Source organism: Pleurodeles waltl, chromosome 10 (assembly GCF_031143425.1).
Source record: "Pleurodeles waltl isolate 20211129_DDA chromosome 10, aPleWal1.hap1.20221129, whole genome shotgun sequence".
Taxonomy (NCBI): Eukaryota; Metazoa; Chordata; class Amphibia; order Caudata; family Salamandridae; genus Pleurodeles; species Pleurodeles waltl.
This window is the reverse complement of record NC_090449.1, coordinates 506,972,781-506,996,513: the sequence shown is the minus strand read 5'-3', so window position 1 is coordinate 506,996,513 and position 23,733 is coordinate 506,972,781. Positions and strand designations below refer to the sequence as shown.

Here is a 23,733-nt window from a genome sequence, read left to right as displayed (position 1 = left end):
AAACACGTGTTGGCTGTGAATAATTGAAACGAAGAATTGTATTGGAATATGAATGGGATTGACAATTCACAATAAAAGAAGATTTTGGAGTACAAGAAGGACTGGTCTGAGACTCACATGACCTTATGATTGTCAATTGTCTTGTTAAACTGAGTGCTCCGGTTGTATTGTTTAGATTTATCATGTATTTGTGAATACATGTTTCTGCCTTTCGGTAGTAAGGTAGTTAACCACAGAGCACCACTGGGAGGCGTACTGAAATAAGTCCACCCTACCTCATACTGTTGGACACTTATTGAAGGTGCATTTTGTTTTACCATTGCTACCCTTTATTGGAAGACATTTGCATTATATGACTCATAAGATTACTCACCCCAAGGAGTCCGTGCACCTCACACACTTCATGTCAACAGAGGGCACATTCAAGTCTGTGCAGATGCTGTTTGCATCACTTCAGCAGCCACCGCATTCCAGCATGGAATTCAGAAGTTATTTAGTGGTGTGGGCAAGGGGAAAGAATTACAGGGTAATAACTTGCTGTAAGGGGATAATGTGAAAGGTCTTGATGGATACTTGCTTAAGGTTTCGCCAATTGCCAATTTCTGATCAATGCAGGATTCGTTTTGTAGATGCGGTGGTGCACTTAAGACACTGCACCCCTGCTTTATGGGTGAACTCCAAGATAAAAATTAATGGAGGCGATCAGACATCCATTGAGTACAAATGGGTAAGTTTGCTGACTATTATTCAAAGTTGTTTGGCTGCTTAGAGACCAGTGGATATCCATGAGAAAATGAGTGAAGGGGGTGACGTTTGTGTGGTATTAATGGCTGTGAGGCAATAGATTGCTCTAAAAGCTACAGAAAAATCCAGGATTGTTATGGTTGGCCGCAAAAAATGGGGCAGATAAAATTCTGATGTAGCTCAGAGAAATGGAAGAGCAAATGATTGCCTTTGCTATGCCAAAATAGATAGATAGAGCAGAATTACTCTATAACAGTTCACATTCAAACTTGTTGGTGTGTCCTGGATCATTATCTAGGCCATGAAACTTGAGGTTCCCACTTATCGCACAGTCAATAATGGACGTTTGTATGAACAAATGCACTGAGTGGTTGTAGGGAATGCAGAAGTACGCATTTAAAGCAAATTACATGCCAGGTATTCACAATGTTACAGCTGGCTGCCATTCCTGGTTGACATAGAACAAGCAGGAGAAGAATGGTGCTGAAAAAGAGTGTTTGTTATGCAGGTTGTAGGAAACGGTTGTACGTTGACTGGCGTGTGAGGCCTAGTCAAGCAGCAACCACAATCCTTGTCAGAGTAAGGCACAAGCAAACCGCAAATTAAATTGCGCTCAAGCCCCTGGTAGCCTGGCACAGAGCAATCAAGCTTAACTTTAGAGGCAATGTGTAAGGTATTTGTGCTACACTTCAAACACTAAAACAGCAAAAACACACCACAAAACTATCCCACACCAGGTTAGAAAAAAAGGCAAAACTGATCAAATGAACAAGATCAAAACAGCAAAAATCCAATCACTAGAACCGGAGTTATGAATTTTTAAAGGATAAAGTAGAAAATAGTGCATTGAAGCACAAAGTGGCAACTGCAGCTATCTGGTCGGGTTGGAACGGATAAAAGTAAAAAGTTGAGGCTGACCGCAATGGAGCACAGGTTGGATATAGTCCCAGATTAGTTCTGCTGAAGTTTTATCTTCTCAAGTTTTGAGCAAAGAGTCCCATTCACTTTGCAAATGGTCATGGGGAGCAAGAAGAGTGTTGCAGGCGGTTGTCGGTGTGGTACGAACAGCAGGACAGGCATCACAGAAGGGACAATCTAGAGCTTCACCTTAGCGTCCCCCAAGGGCTGTCAATGCTGCTGTGTGAAGAGACAGGCTGGTGGTGGCTTGCGCTGGATTTCTGTGCCAACGGTGCAGTCTCTGTGCAAATGGGCCTATTCACAGTAGCAAAAAGCCAAAAAGCTTGATTTATGAGCCACACCAATGGTCCAGGACACGAAAGGCACCACCTGGGGATCAGGAACTTTCTTCAGCTGGATCCAGAGGCTGGTTGGGGAGCCTTCTGAGGACCCTTGATGCTCAGATCAGGAGGCCAGTAGACTAGCTCTTGGAGTCACTCTGGGGTCCTTGGATCAAGATGAAGTGGTAGGTCCATTTCTTCTTCTGCAGGCAAGAGGACAGCAGTTCAGTACAGCAGGGCAGCTTCCCAGCAAAGTTCAGTCCTTGTAGCAGCACAGCAGTCCTTCCTGGCAAAGTATCCATAGGTCCAGAAGTGTACTCTAAGGTTGGTGTCTGAGGTCCAGTATTTATAGTATTTATCGACGGGAAGGTAAGCATACATAGACCAAGTAGGTTGACAAGAGGCATATTACCCTTGAAGAATGTGTGACTACAGGGGCATGCCTTGCACTCCTCCCATGTAGCAAGTAGGTTACACAGCATGGGAACGCTAAAGGCCAGATGTATAATTTTTTCAAATAGCTATTACCTAATGGCGATTCTCTGCGAATTACAATTACAATTACATAATCACTATTTGAATGTATGAAAGTCCAGGAGTTTCATTTAGCGATTCCCAATGGCTTGCAAATTGGCCTACCTCATTAATATTCATGGGGCAGGCCGCAATATGCGAACCACCTCATTAATATTCATGAGGTAGGTCACAATTTGCGAACCATTGTGAAGGGTGATCATCACAGGGATGGTGGCCTGCTGGGCTCAGGAGACCACCATGTCTGTGATTGCTTTTAAATAAATAAATCTTTAAAAAAAAGAAATGCAGCCTGTTTGACCTAAAGGAAAACGAGATGCATTTAAAAACAGTAAAATAGAAAGTTTTCTTTTCATTTTTAAAGAGTAGGCAGTGGTCCATAGGACCACTGCCTACTCTTAAAAAATGTTTTCACCTGCATTCTCAAAGGGTAAGGGGCCTACTTGAAGTAGATAGTAAAATGCAAATGTTTTGCAACCGCATTTGGGTCACAAAACATTCCTGCATACCGCTGCGATTTGGTATTAGGAAGGGACGCCGAATAGGTATGTAATCGCAATTCCAACTTGCAATTCAGTAACAAGTTACTGAATCTCATATTGGAAGTCATACATACCAAAATGCATTTTTGCAATCGCAAACGGTCCTTTGGATCGCTTGTGATCGCAAAAATGCACGATCTCAAAAAATCCATGATACATCTGACCCTGAATGAGGAACCCTGTACTACACAAAGGTAAAAATTGTCTTTTCAAGTATGTTATATGTATTACATATTGTATGTCTTGTTAGTGACTTAATAGTCTGAATAAATAGGAAAAGACTATTCCCGGGACATAGAAATATTGCTTTATAATCCTGATGAAAGCCCTGGACCCATTGACCTAGTAGAACAGGGGCTGAAACATGTCGTCTAACATAGAGAGACCATAGGATCATTATTTCCACAGACTGCCTGTAATAATTTATTTTTAATCATACCAGAAACACCACCAATAAAGGGGTGCCTTAGATGTTTTCTTGGTATTTTCCCTGCAGGAGAAATTATCCTAAGTGTTCTTTACAATATGGTTGAGCCCATCTTAGTTTTTAGGGATGAAGATAAGACCCGAGGATGAAGCCTGACACCAATAGGGTGTGTGAGGGACTGTCTAACAACATCAAGTGATGTCCTGACTGAGGAAGGTTTATCGCAGAAAAACAAAACCCTCCTCTGGGAAAGGTCGATAAACGTAGGACACTTTAGGTGAGATTATACTGAAGGGAGGTTGTGTCCTACACCTCCTCTTCTATCATCCTCTCCAGGGTTTCTGAACTTTGGTTTAGAAATTCCCAGATACATGTGTTGGTGGTTCAGTATTTATACCCAGTTGTGCCTTTAAAGTGAGGGAGAAGCTTCTAGATGTTTCCCTTCGAAGTCCCCAAGCATCCTGCCTTCTCTGCCCTGGCTCTAGACTAACTAGAGGGGGTATGCAACCCTTTGTCTGGAAGCAGGCAACAGCCTATTCAGGTGTAAGTGGAGCTGTGCCAAACATCGCCCTCCCATCCTGCCAGTGATGGTCCATCCACTCACACCTAAGCTCCCCATTGTGTGTGGCTGCCTAGGAGGAATACACAAAACTCAACTGTCATCTACACCCAGGCATGTGATCAGAGACAGGCTATAGGCACTAAATGACTAAGGCAAAAAAACACCAACTTTCTAAAAGCGACATTTTCATAATTGCAATTTCAAATCTGATTTAACCATAGGTTAAGATTTTAAATTGTGATTTCAGAAACACCAAGCGTGAATTGATAATCTCTTCCCATTTGAAAATTACACTTATAAAACGTAATAAGCAAATGTTATCCTATGAGAGAGACAGGCTTTGCAGTAGTAAAAGGCGACTTTAAGAGTTTTCCCTACCAGGACATGTAAAATATGAAAGTACATGCCCTACTTTTTAAATACATTGCAGCCTGCCCACCGGGGCTGTTCAGGACCTACCCTAAGGGTGATTTTTAGGTTTCAAAAAGAAAGATTTGGGCCTGGCAAAAGGTGTATTTTGCCAGGTCGAAATGGCAGAATAAAACTGAACACCCAGTTTCTGCAATAGCAGGCCTGAGACATGTTTAAAGGGCTATTTAAGTGGGTGGCACAATCAGTACTGCAGACCCATTAGTAGCATCTCATTTACAGGCCCTAGGTACATGCAGTACCACACTACTAGGGACTTATAAGTAAATTAAATAAGTCATTTGGGGATAAGCCACTGTTACAATGTTTAGAGGAGAGAATACAAGCACTTTAGCACTGGTTAGCAGAGGTAAAGTGCACAGAGCCCTAAGTGCAACAAAAATGAGATCGGCACAAAATATGAGGAGGAAGGCAAAAGGTTTGGGGGAGGACCACCCTAAGGCTGACAGGTCTAGTGCAGGTAATACAATTTGCAGATGGAGCCATCACACCCACAGAGTGTTTGTGAGCGGTATATGAAGATGGTGACGGTTGTAGTAAGGGGTACATAATAAAAGGCTGACTGACTACATGATTTCTGGAAAGTCAAGCATTATTTTTTTTACTTCAATCCAGGGTGGTCTTCATTTTATTAACAAAAGAATATTTTTGCTGTTGTCCTGTTAGTCACATTTTGGGAATTATCCTGATGTGGGAATGTCAATGAAACTGACACTATGCACTACCTTATTTATTGTTGTGTGTGGGTTATACCACAACTGTATGTGACATTACCTCTAAGATCAGGACAAACATTGGCACTGTTCCCCAAACGCATCTGCAGATCAGGCCACAAAGAAATCAAGGTCTGATTCAAGGACTTCAGTCAACCTAACACCATATTTTATGCAGTGCAGATTGTGAAATGAAGTGCTCAGTGTGAAAGAAAGCAACAGGAAACGAGCAAAAAATAAGGTGATGTATCCTAGGCAGCTTGCATTATAGAGCACTGGAGTGTCACATAAATATATATATGTTACACATTTTGTTGCTTTTATTGCACAAAATTCAATTGTATAAAAATCCATACTTCACAGGGAACTATGAAATATTCTAAATATTTCTTAGTTGTCTGTCAAATATGGATGTTATCACTGCCAAAACCCATACGCAGAGCTTTAAATTTGTTAGAACTACTAGGATCATATGGCATGAAGGATCAAGTTATCTTGCAAGGTTATTTAAATGATACGTCAATAAATGCAATTTGTGCAATTCTGTCAGTATTATTTTTATCCATTTCAGACACATGCAACATTTTAGTGTAATCTGCAAATTTTGTGCAATGTGTGGAAAATCCAATATACCCATAATTATGCAGCAAAACACTACCGTCACAAAATCGCCTAAAACTGCATACCCTCACCATTGTCCATTGTGTTATAATATTTTATCTTGAAAGGAAAACAAAGCCTAAATATTCTCATTCCAATCAGTTCCCATTGTTAGCTTTTTGAAGATTATTGCCCAAAAATCAACATGTAATATTAAAATACCTAACACGTACTATGTATAATATGGTCCTTTATTGCCATCTCTAGTTTCTAGTGACGTTTGCGAACCACTCAGCCTTTGGCCTCATTGTTTAAGATGTCACCAGAAACCCCAGATGGTAATATTGGACCATATTACAGTTACCCGATATAAACTTTCGACTCTCTCTCTGTGTATATATATATATATATATATATATATATATATATATATGTATATATATATAATTATCCATCACCAACAATTGTCAAACAATTGATTCGTTGCACTCAGGAGAGTTTTATTGCTTCTATCCAAAGAAGTGTAAAAGGACACCACCAACGCGTTTCAACCTCTCGGTCTTGATCACAGTTTACAAAGAAAACCTTCCCATGAGTCTCTATTTATAGTTAATTTTCCTACCACCACCCAAGTGCACTTTGTGACACGTAGTCACCTTAAAAAATTCTAGTGACAAAACATAATAAAAACCCACTTAAGCTTTTCTGTTATTATTAAACATCCAAACTATAGTTAAATAATAAAATACGGAACTATGTGTAATGCCAACAGAGATTAATAATACTGATAAACGTAATTTACATACATAGAGAAACTGATAATATATCTATATATCTAAGGACTTATGTAAACATAATGCTCACCTTAATACATGTGAATACATTCAGTTTTTCTATACCTTCAGCCTCTTTTTTTCCATTATTATGTTTTGATTGTCACTATATATATACACACACACACACACACACATATATATATATATACATATATATATATATATATATACACACACACACACATGACTCAAAATGTACGTTCATTACCACCACAGACACCCTTCAAAGCTCTGCAGGTAACTTGTAAGTTAAAGAGCTTTAAAGTCATTTGTACAGAGTAATGATAGAATGGAAAGTGAAAGTGCAAACGCTCCGCCCACAATGTACACTTGTCCATTTGATTAAGTATCATGCGGTTGTGTGTGTGTTCACACTGGAGTTGAGTGCTGGGTCGTATTTTTGAAGTCACTTTTCTCCAGGAACAGGTTATCTGCCATCATAGCTTTCCTACTGTCCTTTGTCAAGAGTTGGATAATCAGTTCTGGATCAAACTAAAATTTTACTTGATCCACTATATTTATTAAGTTATTTCTTTATTGAACTAGTGGCAAGAAAGCTCCTGGTACTGATGGGTATCGGGAAGAACCGTAAATGATTTATAACACCACAGGCCAAACCACTGATATAATGTCGTCAACACATCAGTCTTTTCCCGCACAGTTTTGGAATGTCTATCCCATGGATCAGTCTAGTGGGGACCTGAAGCAATGGCAATGTGTCCTCTTCCTTTTTCATAACATAATCTCTGTGAATGTGGGGAGTTGTCCAAATCTGAAAGACAAAATAGAACATCTTAATTTTGAACAGAGCGATTTTAAACGAAACGGCATGCAATACAACGTGGGAATTTAATTTATGTTCTTCCCTCCCAGAAATTGCTTATTCCGAGGCACGCAAATATTGGTAACCCTTTCACGCTTATTAAAACAAATCCTAATTCTCAGCTGTATGTGTTGCTTAAGGACAAAGGAGCTTCTAAAATGACAAAGGATGAAACACTAAATTCAGTGGCGGTCAGCTCATATTTACAAAAGGGGTGGGTGGAAGGGATGACATACAATAAAAAAAAAGTTAAAAAAAAAAGGCACCTACCTGGTGAAGATCTTCTCTCCTCGCGTCGTCTCTCTCAGCTCCGATGCGCAACGTCATGGGAACCAGGAAACTGCACAAGCCAATCCTGACACTGGTTTCATGCTGGTAACCAGCATGAAACCAGCATCAGGATTAGTGGGTGTAGGCTCTCTCAGCACTCACCAGAGCACTGGAGGCCTGTGCCTTCTCTAACCTAGCTGTCTTATGACAGCTGGGTTAGAGATGTTTAAAGTGTGCATGTGTGGCTGGCCGTCGCAAGACGGCCGGCCAAAGAATCATGCGCACTTTAAACATGTGCACAGCTCCCTGTTGCCACTCTGCAGCAATTGCCATGCCCTGACACTCGGTTCAGGACCGGGTGTTGCAAAATAAAAAGTTAATATGTTCATTACCATTTTATTTTTCTGTTATCGGGGGCATTTTGTTGGTGAGGTGATGCTCCTCCAATCATGTGCACAGCTCCCTGTTGCCACTCGGCAGCAATTGCCACGCCCCGTCCTGACACTCGGTTCAGGACCGGGCGTTGCAAAATAAAAAGTTAATATGTTCATTACCATTTTTTTTTTCTGTTATTGGGGGCATTTTGTTGGTGGGGTGATGCTCCTCCACTCATGTGGAGGGGCCACCCCTCACAAAACTCAGGGGCATATTTATGAGAGCTTTGTATCATGCTTGCACCACACAAAGTAATACATGCGTGACACAAACCTCTATGTAAGATTTTTTAGGCCATGCAAAGCCACTCTGCAAGGCTTTGAATGGCTTCAAAAATCTGGAGTAATGCTGTGTTGCATTACTCTGTGCAAGGGAAGTGTTCCTTGGGGCGATGCGTGGTGTTCCCATGCAACTCCCACGGTATTTGACACATTCCAAGATTTACCAAACCTGGTAAACCTGGAAATGGTCCAAAAAGATATGCTTCCCCAGGAAAGAAGAAGGAGAAATATTTTTATTTCTTCTCTTTTTTTCTCTTTCTATGCGTGCTGCACTTTGCAGCACACATAGATAGATGAATATGCCTCCAATAATTTTTTTGGTGCAGAAAGGTGCCCCTTCCTGCACAAAAACAATCCTGCATGCAACACAGGCACCCTTGCACCATGGTGAAAGGGTGCCTGCGTTGGCACTAGACAGCCCATTGTGCGCCAGCACGGGGGAAAGGACAGGAATGCACCATATGCCTTAAATATGGCAGATTCCTGCCCTCAAAGCAAGGTGACTTGCTGCAATGCACTGCACCACTCGGCCATAAATAAGGCCCTCCGTGCTTAGTGGCTGGACCCTGGAAAAGAAAACAAAAGGACACTGATGCAGGCCCTTATAGGGCCCCTGTATTTCTGTCAATTGCCTCCTAAAGAAAAAAAAACCTAGCTTCCGGCTTGTCATATGCCAGTGCTGCAAAGCAGAAGTGCTCTTTGCGGTTCAAGCACAGGTAACTACAGTTGTTTACCATTTTTGTTCAGGACCTACAACATTAGTTCATTCCAACTGAACAACCAGTGTGTTGGCACTTACTTTTAAACTTTACCTTGTCATTTTTCTATTGCTTCTTACCCTGGACAAAGGTGCTGTATAAACTGTTAAAGTATCCTGCTGATTTTGATTTGTCTAGTGAGACCCCCATTTATGAATATGGTAAACACAGGGCGCGATTTCACTTGCGTTAATTATATAGGCCATATCTTGTGGAAAGGCTGCTCAAGCCACACCTGTTTTAGGGTCCGACTGCCATTCCATCCCCCAAAGCACTGCCTATACTTTTATTGAGTTGAATATTCTTATGATTGCCATGATCAAGTAGTTTTGGAGTAATGATCAAACCAAAAGACAAGAAAGTCTTATTGGAATCTAAGCTATTCATGTTCAAAGAAAAACGTTACATGGTTTCAATCTTATCGCAAATAACCTTCCAGCTGGTCTAATTGTATAACTTCAACCACTTGACTAGTAGACTCAACAGAGGTCTGTTTTTTTGGCACTTCAAAAAACACTCACCTTTCTCCTACTGTCTTTGTCAGCAGATGTCAATCGTAAGATGCCTCTGTTGTCGACATCCCACACACCGCTTGCAACCAAGCTTCCGTGTCGCTTTTTCTGCTTGGTGACGTCAGTATGGTGGGCTACTGCCAGGGATGGGGGTGACTGCCTCAGGTGACTCAAAAGATCCCCTTTGAAAATCTTCCAGCGGTTCTGCTCAAGGAAGACCCTGGAGAGCTCATCATCACTAGGAAAGGCCAAAGAGAAAATAATTTTTGTGTGGTGGGAAGCAATTAAATCTCTTGCTCTGTCTCCTTGAACAAGCTTATTAAATCTCTTTTAATACTTGTTGATATTAATGCCCAGATGTTTCGAGGAAATACCTTCCTACTAGGGATTTGTTTCTACCCACTTGTTACCACTTTTGGCATACAGAGTAATTTACTCGCAGGCAGCCACCGTCCTCTCTGGCCACCTCGTTCGTCCGCCTTTCCTGTTCTGGTGTCCCAGCATTTGCTAACACATTATTTGGAATTGCGCATACATTCCGATCCGGTATTACGAAGGGGCATATTCAGGGCGTCCCTTGCTAATGCCGAATCGCAGTGGTGTGTATGATTGTTTTGTAACCAAAATGCGGTTGCAAAACATTCACATATGTCCCCAAGGGATCCCTTACCCTTTGTGAATGGTAGCAAACACTAACCACTGCCTACTCTTACTAAATGAAAATACTTTTTTTTTCATTTTTCTTTTTTAAGTGCATTCCTTCAAGGAATACAGTCTGCATTATTTTAAAAATAAAACAGATTGCTTTATTTAAAAGCAATCACAGACATGGTAGTCTGCTAAGCCCAGCAGGCCACCATCCCTGCAATGTTTGCGTTTCCCAATGGGTCGACTTGTGACCCATTAGGAAATGCTAAATGAAACTCTTGGAGTTTCAAACATTTCGATAGCGATGATCTAATTGCGATTTGCAGAGAATCGCAATTAGTGAATCGCAATTTGTAATAATAATACATATGGGCCTATGTAAAGTAAAGAAGCAGGCCAAAAAATCCCAAAATTTATTTCACGGTTGCGGCACAAATTGAAACAGCATATAGTTAACGCTTTAGAAGTCACCAAACTGTCTTTAAGAACACCTGGTTGTCAGAAATCTCTATACTTCTGATACAAGTCATTCTCTAATTAAACAGGCTGACATCCTGTATGCATTACTCCCTGCACCCATGCTTTCAGTTAGTTGCTTGCCTCCTCTGTTCATTAACCTTTCTTTCCTGCTTGCTTGGTAGTCTGTTAACAAGCTGTGGACATTCACAAGAAGAGAACAATACTTGTGGAAAAGGTCCTTATTACATTCTTCTACCTACACTAAGTCTTGCTCGGCTTATGTGGATTAGTGTATGCAACATTTTCATCAAGTGATCTGTTTACTCCTGTTTTTCTGACTCTCTTTTTGTTGGCTTTAGGACTCTGGGTACTTTGTCACTTCTGATCAGTACTAAAGTGTATGTGCTCTCTCCTCTAAACTTGGTTTGATTTGCTTACACTTGATTGGCACATTTAATTTACCTGTAGGTCCCTTGTACAGTGGTATCCCTTATACCCAGGGCCCGTAAATTAAATGCTACTAGTGGGCCTGCAGCGCAGCTTGTGCCACCCACAGACGTAGCCTTTCAAACCTGTCTCAGGCCTGCCACTGCAAGGCATGCAGGCACAGTTTACTGTCTCATTGACTTGGTATCTAAAAGTACTTTCCAGGCCTGGAACTCCCCTTTTACTACATATGTCACCCTACGGTAGGCCTTAGGTAGCCCTATGGGCAGGGTGCTGGGTACATAAAAGGTAGGACATGTGCCTTCACTGTGTGGTATGTCCTTGTAGTGACAAACAGCCTATTTGGTTTCTCACTGCTCTGAGGGCTGCCTCTATCAGAAGTTTGCATTGGGAATTCCTTTATATATATATATATATATATATATATATCTTAGTGCTAATTTCTGATCTATGAGGAGCGTGAGCATGTTTGTTATGGTTGGAATGATAGTGAGAAATCCTGCTTGTTGGAGGTGTAAGTGGATTATTATTCACCATTGTGGAAATGGTAATTCACTGTGCTTATGATGCTTGTGCCTTGCAGGATGACTCCAATCCACGTCTGGGGTAGGGTGACATGTGGGCTTTGTGCTTACTTTCCAGACGGCCATCACACAGGAAGGTGGAGGTGTAATAGGATTACATCTACATACTGAATAGTCTTCCTGGGCTGGGAGACAGGGAGGCGGAAGCACCTACATCTGCATAGGCTGTGTCTTGCCCACACACAAAGGGTTTCTTTGCCCCCTACTGATATCTGGAGTCAGGGCTGAGGTTGTAAGGGGGTGATGTGCACTTCTAAAGGTCCTTTGAATTGACCCCTGGGATCAAAGACAAAATGAGTACAGGGTTCTACCCCATGTTTTTAGACACTGCGTGGGAATTGTAGCCAGATGCCGCTAGCTCTACATGCTGCACCACATTACTACTGTGCTGCTAAAGGAAACCACCACAGGGACTTTGCTGTGCTGACCTGCTTGGCTGTCAGTAAGACTGCCACTTTGCTGGGTTTGTGGGCCTGCTGCCTGTCTCTCTGCTCTTGTGCACACCAGTTGATCTCCAGGGACTGGGTGGTGTGCTCCCCTTCCACCCTGTTTTCCATTTTCTACCGTGAGGTGAGCGCTATGATCTTTTGTTGGAGCTCTAGTACTAGCCTGCAGGGAGCGCGTGGTGAGTGGACCGCTGTCCCTGGCGGTGTGCCCTGGTTCTTCCCTGCACCCTTGAGTGCATCCAGGAGGGCTGGGTAGAAGAAGGAGTGTGAAGATGACCATTGGTAGGGTTTGTGGGGAGTGCGGAAGAAGCACGCACTCCCCTTTGCCCCCAGGGCACAAGCAGGCATCCACTTTGGAGGCTCTTCACTGCTGCCACCTGAGCCGCAGAAGAAAAGGAGCCGGCTCTCACCTGGAGATGCAGTGAGGTTTCCCTGGCTGGGCCAACTAGTGTGGAAGAAGGGTAGTGGTTCAAGAGGCCCTGGAGGGCTATGGACATGGTACTCATTAATGGCGGCTTGCTCAACAGCTGCAGGAGCCAGCAACAGACTCCACCACATCAGTATCCCGGGAGACGCCCTCAAATGGATCACCACATACTCACCGGAAGAGCACAGAGAATTTGTCTCCGACTGTTCACCTCAAAACCCAAGAAGATCATCTGCGGCATCCTCTAAGGATCATCCCACAACCCCATTGTGACCCCCTTGGCCAAAACATCAGATCGCACAGACTCAACATCATCTCCTACGCCGACGACATCCAGCTGATCCTCTCCCTGTCAGAAAGCACATCTATTGCCAGGACCAATTTCCACAAATGTATGCTGAACGTCACCGACTGAATGAAGGACAACTGCCTCAAGCTCAAAAAACGGAATGCCTCATCTTCGGGAACAACACCTCGCCATGGAACGACACATAGTGGCCTGCTGAACACAGTCAACCCACCATCCTGACAGACCATGCCTGCAACCTCAGCATCATCCTGGACAGCAGGCTATTTAGGAAGAAACAGGTAAACCCGGTCTTAGTTGTGTGCTTCCACATCCAATGCATGCTCTGCAAGATCTTCAGATGGCTCCCAGTCAACACCATAAGGACTGTCACGCAGGCCCTCCTAACCAGCAGGCTGGACTACTGGAACACACTTTACATAGGGATCACTGCACGCATCCTAAAGAGACTATAGACAATACAAAACTCAGCGGCAAGACATCCTCGACCTCCCCAGATGGACCCACATCACACCCCACCTCAAGAACCTACACTGGCTTCAGATCCAGAAGACATACCAGTTCAAGATGCTGACCCATGCATACAAAGCCCTGCACAACAAAGAACCAGCGTACATCCGCAAATGCATTACCTTCTGCCAACTGACCAGACATTTATGATCCGCCACCCTTTCCCTCGCAGACACCCTCCAGATCCACCGAAGCAACAGCAGAGGACGCTCCTTTTCACTCCTACCAGCTAAAGCTTGGAACAACCTGCCCCTGCACCTCAGGACCACCTCAGTACTCTGCCAGTTCAGGAAAGGACTCAAGACCTGGCTATTCGAATGAGCAGATCACCACTAAGCAGTTAGCAGCTCCAGTGCCGTGAGACCTTCCATAGGTGAATTGCTGCTTTTTACAAATCCTTGATTGATTGACTGATTAATAGAATGGTGGCGCCATTGTAATTCCCCTCGTACAGATTTTTCACATCACTCAGCAGGGCACAAACACTGTAAGGCTGGATTACATTCTACTTAATCCACCACTGCTGGGCGATTTGGACATTGTTGGACAATGGCCCTGTTAACTTTAGCATCAGACCAAAGAAATCTGGGAAAAGACAGGACAAAGAGGCTTGAAAGTTAATAATTCCCTTTTAGAGGTTTTCGGGTGAGAACGTGAAGACAACCACTGCCAAAGCCAATAGGTCTCGCCTATGCAAGAGCTATTGGCTTTGCCAATGTGTTTTAGCCATGTTGCACACTAGTGTGGCTGCTGTTCACTATCGCTTAGGGTTAGTGGCGTAGAGGAGGGTGGCGTGGAGTGTCATACAGTGGCATAGAGTGTTGTATAGTGGGGTGGCAGAGTGACGTGTACTGAAGTGGCATAGTGTGGAGTCACGTAGAGTGGCAGGCACTGGAGTGGCATAGAGTAGAGTGGACTGGTGTAGAGTGCGCTGGGTATAGTGTTGCAGAGTATAGTGGCATAGACTGCAGTGGCACTGAGTGCCATGGCATTGAATTCAGTGGCATACAAAGCAGCGTTGTAGAATGCAGTGGCTTAGATTAGAGTGGTGCATAGTAGAGTGCAGTGTTGCAGAGTGGAGTGGCATAGAGTAGAGTGGCGCAGAGTGGAGTAGCATAGAGTTGAGTGATGCAGAAGGCAGTGGCGCAGAGTAGAGTCGAGTGGCATAGAGTGCAGTGGTGTAGATTAGAGTAGCTTAGAGTGGTGAAGTGTAGAGTATAGTTCCATAGAGTGCATCAGCAGACAGTGCAGTGTTGCAGAGGAGTGTCAGAATGCCATGGTTTAGTGTGGAGTAGAGTATGTAGACAGAATTAACAGTGATGCAAAGCAGAGTGCAGTTGTGTAGAGTGCAATGGTGCAGGTTGCAATGGCTAAGAGTAGTCTGTTTCTGAGTAGCAGCATAGAGTGGATATGTGCAGGGTAGAGTGCAATTGCGTGGAGTGGCACAGAGTGCAATGGCATAGAGTAAAGTGGTGTAAAGTGGATGGGGGTACAGTGCAGGGGCATAGAGTTGAGTGTTATAGAGTGTATTGGCATAGAGTCTAATAGCATAGAGTGCAGTGTTGCAGAGAGGCGTAGAGTACAGTTGTGCAGAGTAGACTGGTGTGGCCTAGACTGGAGTGGTGAAGAGTGCAGGGACGAAGAGTTCAGTGGTGAAGAGTGCATTGGCACAGACAGGGCACAATAGATAGGCATAACGTGAAGTGGCATAGAGTGCAGTGGTGTAGAGTTGAGTGGAGTGGCGCAGAGGGGAGTATTCATGGTGTAGTAGCAGACTGCCATTACAGGCAACACATTTTCAATTCAAATGATCATTACATTTCCACAGACATACAGTTCTATTAATAAAACTATACAGTGCACAGATGAAAATGTGTGGAAGGTGCATCACCTACTGTAATGATTTGTTTTGATTATATTAAAGTATTTGTTTCCAACACACTTCACAAATAACAAAAAATGTGCTTTTGTCTTATTTCTAATTCTGTTACATTGCGAAATACTTAGACATTTCATTTAAATGTTGTTGTGTGCTAAAAGAAATCCTCTTTCCTACCCCCAGTATCCAGCAAGATTGTCACATAAATCCTCTCACTTTGAAGTCGGAGAAAGAAAAGTAAACAGGGACCCTCGAAAGACAGCGCCTGACATTTGACCTTGATCTCTGAACGTATAGCAAATGTATTGAGATAAGAATAAGATTTACAGGCGTGTTTACAGAAAGGGAGCACTCAGAAGGATAGTGTAAATAAGGTTTGGACAAGGGAAGGCGCAAACTCAAGCTGGACAGCCTAAAACAAATAAAGCCTGCAACCCGTTGTGAGCTACTAACCACAAAGCCAATGGCAAGCAATAGGTAGAATGCATTCCAAGGTCAACTTTCTGAATGTCCCCACGATGTCTTTAGCAAACCAGACAGCTGTGTTGCCTGGTAGGTTTCGACCTAACAATGTAGCACAACAGTGCAATAGAATACCTAACTTAGAATGTGAGAGCAAATCATCCAAGGGCTAGTGTGGAAGCCCTCAATGTTGCTAAGGATTCTAGGCTGAGGAAAGATAGACCCTCTTTGATAGGCAAGCTTCTGAATGAACTGAAGAAGGCATGAGCCTGACCCAGGCATGAGATCACTCAGTCCTAGAAAGCTTGGTGTTAGTGGCTGTCAGAGGGCAACTTTAAACACTGGCTCTGGACACAAAGGAGCACTCTGTGGTCATGCTCAAGCAAAGGTATTCTGAAGGAGAGGAAAAAAAATAGGGAGGCTACTGGGAAGCAGGCTATTGATGAAATAAGCAAGAGGACAAATTAGGGAGATCAGACAAGAGCAGGATATGTACCATATCAGGGCACAGGAGAAGTTGAATCAGTTGAAGCTATACTTTGCGTCACTATTATGGGCAGTCAGTAACACCTTTAGAGTATAAGGATTCTCACGCCTGGACTGGATGAACGTGGTGACTGCACCTCAATGCACCAGCTGTGAAGAATGAGGCACTTCTCACTGTAGTGGGTTTAAAAGCACTCACCCCAAATGAGCATTCAACGTCAGCAGCACTTAAGGTTAAGTTTCTCTCATGAACTTTGATGAAAGAGAGATGTAATGGTGTCAAGAGATTACTTCCATGAAAACTGAACAGGGCTAACGAAATGGAAGAAGTTTATTTCATTTTAAACTGATTAGTATGTTATCGCTACTAGACAATTGTAAAACTAAATGTTAGAGGCTGGTTATCAGTAGAGGTAAGTACGCACCTATCACTAGCAGTAATTCCTCCAGACAGTGTTAGGCTCAGTCAAGGTCTCAAAACTTCAGCCCCTGGCTCAACTCCTGGTACCTCGGCAATCAGCAGGCAGACTTAACTTAGGTGACCGGTATATAATGCATTTAAATACATCAATACAGTAAATAAGCAAGACACAACACACTACAACTACACCAATTTATAAAAATAGTAAATATTTTTATCTTTAAAATGACATCAAATGACAAAAATCCAATAAAGCCGGAATTCTGAATTTTTAAAGGTGTGCTTTCTAGTGCTTAAAAATCAATAGCGCCAACCGGCGACATATGGTCGCGATTGACCGGAACAAAGTCAAAGTTTGATGCCGACTGCAATGGAGCCCTGCTTGGATAAATATGATGTGAGGCCTCGGTCAAAATTTTACCTTCGCACTTTAAATGTTTTCTGGAGCTTTTCTCTCTTGACGTCGTGTGGTCCTCCTCAGCAAGCTGATTTTGATGCAACATCCTTGAAATGATTTTCCGTGGGGCCTGGTCAAATCATGGAAGTCTGGAGCTCCAGAGATTTCAGTGGGACGGACCTGAAATCCTGTCCGGGTCGCAGTTGAAGGTAGTTGGCTTGACTCACAATGGCAAGTCGGTCCACTTATCAAGGTTTTTCCAAAAGTTGCTCTAAACTTCTGGAACTTCTTCCTGAAGTCCCTCTTGCGGGCTCAAAGTGCCCAAAACACAAATCCAAAGGGTCTAGAAGCACTGAGATGATTCTTGGAAATATAGGACTTCAGTTCCCACAATGCACCTAGACAAATCCTTAAAAGTCCACTGAATGCACTCCAGGCTGGGGACTTTTGGGAAAGGTGGTGCAAGCAAGCTCTGTTAACCTGTTGCTTTCAGGGAGTCCACTCCTGAGTTTTTTTTGAAGCAAGGCAAAGTCCTTTGGGCTGTTGTTCCAGTGTGCAACAGGAGCAGTAATTCAGTGTGCAGTCCTCTGGGATGCAGACCAGGATTCCAGCAGGACAGTCAGTCCTTCTTCTTCTTGTGGTTTTAGGCAGCAGATCTAAGTTGCAATGCACATCAGCCAACTTTTATTCAATCACCTTGGGGTACAGGCCGAGAGGCAGCTTTGTTCAATGAGGTGCAGGGTGATACTCAAAAGCATGAAAGCGCCCCCCAAAGTGTGTCATTTTCTTGTCCCATAAAGCACTGCACTTTAACATTCCAAGACGGATGATTTTCCTCCAGTGGAGCAAGACCTGGCTAAACCAACCTTCTGGTTTGGCCCATTTCCATTAACACTTCCCCTCTGGACATCTGCCAATTCCTTTCTTGGTCCTGCTATCTATCTGTGTGGCAAAGCGTGAGCAGACAGCCTAGCTGGCATTCCTTTCGCGCAAGCCGAACATTCGGCTCGGGACGCGGCGCGCGGCAGTAGAACTCGCCATGCCCCTGCACTTTATTATCTTTGTCAAGGCCCCAAATTGGGCATGGGGCCTCGCTACAGAATTGGCGCGACGCGTCCCAGCTAGTTCCTGCCTCTCCCTACTCTCCCTTTTTCCCCTCACTTACCTTCTGTTTCTTTTTCTTTCTTTTCTGTCTTCCTCGTTTCTTCCTGACCTTAAGCCTTTCTTTCATACCCATGATTCCCTTCTCTTTCCCAGCATGCTTTCCTTTTCCCTGCATGCCTTGGAGCTTTACTTTATATGGTCCCTTTCCTATGGAGTTCTATGTTATGTTCCCAATCCAATATGGTATCTTTTACTTCCTGCCGGTCACTTCCTGTTCTTTGGGTATATTAGGTGTGTGATTCCTGTCCTCTTTGCGCTGCAACACTTCCTTTGGGTGGTGATCTCCGCTCCTGCTCTTCTGCGTCAGATATTTGATTTTTCTGAGCCTGTTCCAGCTTTTTTCTTTGTCATTTTTGCCTTTTTGTTCAGATTTATTTTTACCTTTTGTTTTTTGTTTCAGGAGTTCCTATTTGAGGTTTTTCCCCTTTTGGTTTTATTTCTCTCGGGGACTCCTTCTGGAGGGCACGGACTGCCTTTGGCGTTCCCTCCGTCAGCAGCACCATGGCTACCAGAAAGGGTCACCCCTATTTGGGCCAAGGCAGAACCTATAAGAACAAGAACCTCACCACATTTCCAGTGGGCCACAGACACAGACAACAAGTAGGTCGGGACAGATTGCAGCGCCAAACGAACCAGACTTCGTCAAGCAGAATGGAAGATACTGCAACGGTGGCTGCAGACCCTAACTAATCCCTACTCGTAACTATTCAGCAACAGGCCCAGGAACTGCAACAATTAAGAAATGAAAAGGTGGCTCTACGACAAGCCTTGGGATCCCGAAGTACTGATGTTCCTACTGTCTCTACTACTACTCCTCGGTTTTCAGGAGACCCAAATAAGCTGCGGGAATTTCTGAATGCTCTGTCTACTTTGCCTTTAGACCCACACAATTTTCACAAGATAAAACGAAAGTGGGTTATCTCATCAGTGCATTGTCAGGCCATGCCTTGGCCTGGGTGACTCCGATAGTAGCATCCAACGACCCGGTGTTGTCTGATTACTCAGCCTTTGTGAGCAGATTCAAACAAATGTTTGAATGCCCAGGATTGGAAGCATCAGCTGAAGAAGCGCCCTGTGATATTCAACAAGGCACTCAAGATGTTCTCCAATACATCACACGCTTCAGACAACTGGCTGCCGAGACACCATGGGTAAAGCGTACTCTTGTAACTCTTTTTTGCTGAGGGTTGCGGGAAGAAATTAAAGGCGAATTAGTACACTCTACCAGAGTAGAAGATCTTTGAGGTCTGATGGATTTAGCTCTCTCTATAGAATACCGTCTCCATGAATGTCATCTAGAGAAAAGAAAGAATCGTGGACCTTCCCAGTCAAGCACCTCACGTGTATTTGTACATCATCCTAAAGAACCTCGACCTATATCTAGAGAGACAGAAGGAGAACCTATGCAGGTAGATACTGCTCGTGGTCCACTCTCAACTAGCAAACGTGAAGACAGACGGAGAAGAGGATAGTTCCTTTATTGTAGTGCAGCTGGTCATCTGCTCCGTACTTGTCCAGTTCGTCCTATGAAGACCTCAGGAAACGCTACTACCCGTCCTCTGTGAGAAGGGATCTTCTGCAATACCTTCCATCAGTTCTTCCAAGGAAAATGCCACTATTCTATTTATGTTGCCTGTTATCCTGCAATTACCTGATGGTCGTGAAGAAAGAACCCTGGCATTATTAGATTGTGGAGCTAATGGTATTTATATGGCTATGAACTGGGCTAAAACACTACAAATTCCAATACTGCCTAAAGATGTTCCAGAACAAGTGCATACTCAAGATGGATCCTTATTATCCTCCAGTCCTGTTATTAATACCACTTCGATTTTAGATCTACACTTTCGGAAACATCAGGAACATGTCTCTTGATTTAATTTCCTCCCCCAATCATTCTATAATCCTAGGAATCCCATGGTTCATAAAACACAATCCGTATATTAACTGGGAAATTAGAACCATTTATTTGTCTTCTCAGTTCTGTCATGATCATTGTTATGCCTTGGACAACTATTGGTCTACCAGAAAGATAACAACCACAGAACCAAATGTAGGACTTTCCATAAATTCAGTCCAGGAGGTACCAAACCAATATTTGGAATTTCTAGACGTATTTCAAAAACCATCAAAGCCCGTACTACCTCCACACAGAGACTATGATTGTACCATTCCCCTGGAATCTGGAGCAATTGTTCCTTTTGGGAGAATGTATTTTCTCACTGAACCAGAAAGAAAGATTCTCAAGGATTATCTTCAAGAAAATCTACAGAGGGGTCATATTACACCATCTTCTTCTCCGGCGGGGGCTCCCCTCTTCTTCGTACCTAGAAAGACAAAAGATCTTCGTCCCTGTATAGACTTCCGTGGATTAAATAAAATCACCATAAAAGATCGATATACACTACCCCTCATCAAAGACATTTTGGAGGCTGTCAGAGGAGCACAAAGGTTCACAAAATTAGATCTTCGAGAAGCCTATCATCTCTTGCGCATTAAGGAGGGAGATGAGTGGAAGACTACCTTTCGGACTCCTTTTGGACATTATGAATATAAGATAATGCCTTTTGGCTTAACAAACGCCCCCTCAGTGTTTCAAAGATTTATGGATTCCATATTCTCCGACTTGTTAAACCACACTGTAGTCATTTATTTAGACAATATCCTCATATATTCCAGAAGCCCTGAACTTCATCCCACACATGTTAAGCAAGTCTTAAATAGACTCAGGCAACATCAACTTTACTGTAACCGGAGAAATGCAAATTTGATAAGACTGAGGTGAAGTATTTAGGTTATCATATCAGTCCAATTGGTATCTCTATGGATCCGGAAAAGGTTCAAGCTATTCTAGATTGGCCATCCCCTCCATCAATCAAGGAAACTCAATGTTTCTTAGGGCTGGCCAACTTCTACCGTCAATTTATCCTGGACTTTTGAAAACAAACCAGTCAAATTACACAAACTCTCAAAAAGGAGAATCTGCGAAACGGGTTCATCTGGACAGACATGGCTGAGACTGCTTTTCAAAACCTAAAACAGGCCTTCACTCAAGCACCCATACTGAGACATCCGGACACCAATAAACAATTTATTGTTGTTACGGACGCTTCCGAAAGAGCCATTGGGCAGTATTACTACAACAACGAGACAACGATGGTTTAGAACATCCAATCTTTTATCTATCCTATGCGCTCTCTGATTCTGAACAAAATTATTCAGTACTGGAAAGGGAACTGTTGGCTCTAAATACTGACTGCCAAGAGTGGAGACAATTCCTCATGGGTTCTAAGGAACCTTTTGAAGTAAGAACGGACCATCGTAATCTGCAATGCTTACGCAATATTCAGTGTTGAAACAGTCGACAGGCTTGTTGGGCCTTTTTCTTTAGTCAGTATGATTTCTATGTTACCTATATCCCAGGATCTCAAAACATTTTGGCCGATGCCCTATCTCGCCATTATCCTGACAGTTCTAATACCCTGTCACAATATCTACTTGAACCAGACAAGATAATTGGTGTAGTCCAGTCATTCCTAGATGAAGTACAATCTGAATACTCAACCCTTTCAGAACAAGAACTAAAGGATCTGCATCCCAAGATACGCAAACATAAAGGATACTACTATTGCAAGGACACCTTATTTCTCCCTTCTAAAAAAGTGCAAGAAAAGGCACTTCAGATGTGTCATGATTCCCCAGTAGCTGGTCATCGGGGTATTAAAGCCACGCAGGAATTACTTCTCCGCTCCTTTTGTTGGCCTATGTTGAAACAAGACGCCAAAAGATATGTGAAATCTTGTCCTATTTGTGCCCAAGTGAAAGTACCCTGTACTAGGCCCGCAGGACTACTTCAACCATTACCAGTTCCACCAACTCCTTGGCACACAATATCAACTCACTTTATGTGCTCATCACCTCCATCAGCAGGAAACCGAGTTATAATCGTGACAGTAGATTCCTTTACTAAGATGGCTCATTTCACTGCTTTGAAGAAATTACCCACCTCACAAGAATTGAGTCAGATCTTTATTCAACACATTTTTCATCTCCATGGTCTCCCCCAAAGCATTGTGTCAGACAGGGGATGCATATCACAGTTCTGGAAACACTTTTGTAAGATCTTGAACATCAATCAATCAATCAATCAAAAAGTTTATAGAGCACGCTACTCATCTGTAAGGGTCTCAAGGCGCTGGGGGGGAGAAAAGAAAAGTGGGGGGGTGGCTGCCGATTACTGTTAAAAAAGCCATGTCTTAAGATGTTTTCTGAAAGACAAGAGGTCCTGAGTCTTGCGGAGGTTGGTGGGGAGGGAGTTCCAGGTTTTGGAGGCGAGGTAGGAGAAGGATCTGCCTACGGTAGTGGTGAGTTGGATGTAGGGGACTGTGGCGAGTGCAAGGTCGGCGGAGCAGAGGTGGCGAGTGGGAGTGTGGAAGTTCACTCTTTCGTTGAGGTAGGCTGGTCCAGTGTTGTGGAGGGATTTGTGTGCGTGGATGAGGACTTTGAAGATGATCCTTTTGTCGATAGGAAGCCAGTGAAGGGATCTGATGTGGGAGAAGATGTGTTCATGGCGTGGGAGGTCCAGGATGAGGCGGGCGGCTGCGTTCTGGATCCTCTGGAGTTTTCGCTTAAGCTTGATTGTGGTGCCAGCATGGAGGGCATTTCCGTAGTCTAGTCTGCTGCTGATGAGTGCATGGGTGACAGTCTTTCTGGGCTCTATGGGTATCCGTTTGAAGGTTTTTCGCAGCAAGCGGAGGGTGTTGAAACAGGAGGAGGTGATGGCGTTGATTTATTGAGTCATGGAGAGAGAAGAATCTAAGATGATGCCGAGGTTGCGTGCGTGGGTGGCGGGTGTTGGGGGTGATCCTAGGGCGCTGGGCCACCAGGAGTCGTCCCATATTGTTTTGTTGGGGCCGAAGATAATGATTTCGGTTTTGTTGGAGTTTAGTTTGAGGTGGCTTGCTGTCATCCATTTGGCGGTGTCGAAGAGTCCGGAGTGGAGGTTGGTTTTGGCGGTGGTAGGGTTTCTGGTGAGGAAGATGACGAGCTGGGTGTCGTCTGCGTAGGATATGATGGTGATTCCATGTGGCCGGAGGATGTTGGCGAGCGGAGCCATGTAAATGTTGAAAAGGGTGGGGCTGAGGGAGGACCCTTGGGGAACTCTGCAGATGATCTTGGTGGCTGGGGAGTGGAAAGGAGGGAGGTGGGCTTTCTGGGTCCTTTCGGCAAGGAAGGAGGCGAGCCAGTCCAGGGCCTTGTGTCGAATTCCTGCATCGTAAAGGCGTGTGCGGAGTGTTTGGTGGCAGAAAGTGTCGAAGGCTGCAGAGAGGTCCAGGAGGATGAGTGCGACGGTCTCGCCCTTGTCGACTCTGGTTCTGATGTCGTCAGTACA

At 43.7% G+C, this 23,733-nt stretch overlaps 1 protein-coding gene across 2 annotated transcripts in view; it reads right to left on the bottom strand.

Annotated features, from left to right (window-relative positions):
• Window positions 1–6,166: 6,166 nt before the first annotated feature.
• The window catches only part of LOC138261674 (cyclic nucleotide-binding domain-containing protein 2-like), a 365,490-nt gene continuing 347,923 nt past the window's right edge, over window positions 6,167–23,733 (bottom strand). For both annotated transcript variants that reach the window (XM_069210917.1, XM_069210916.1), the window contains exons 13-14: window positions 9,714–9,942; window positions 6,167–7,397 (exon numbers count right to left, since the gene is read on the bottom strand). In XM_069210917.1, coding sequence (XP_069067018.1) covers window positions 7,260–7,397; window positions 9,714–9,942 — 367 coding nt within the window. In that variant the 3' untranslated portion in view covers window positions 6,167–7,259. The remainder of the gene's footprint in view (window positions 7,398–9,713; window positions 9,943–23,733) is intronic.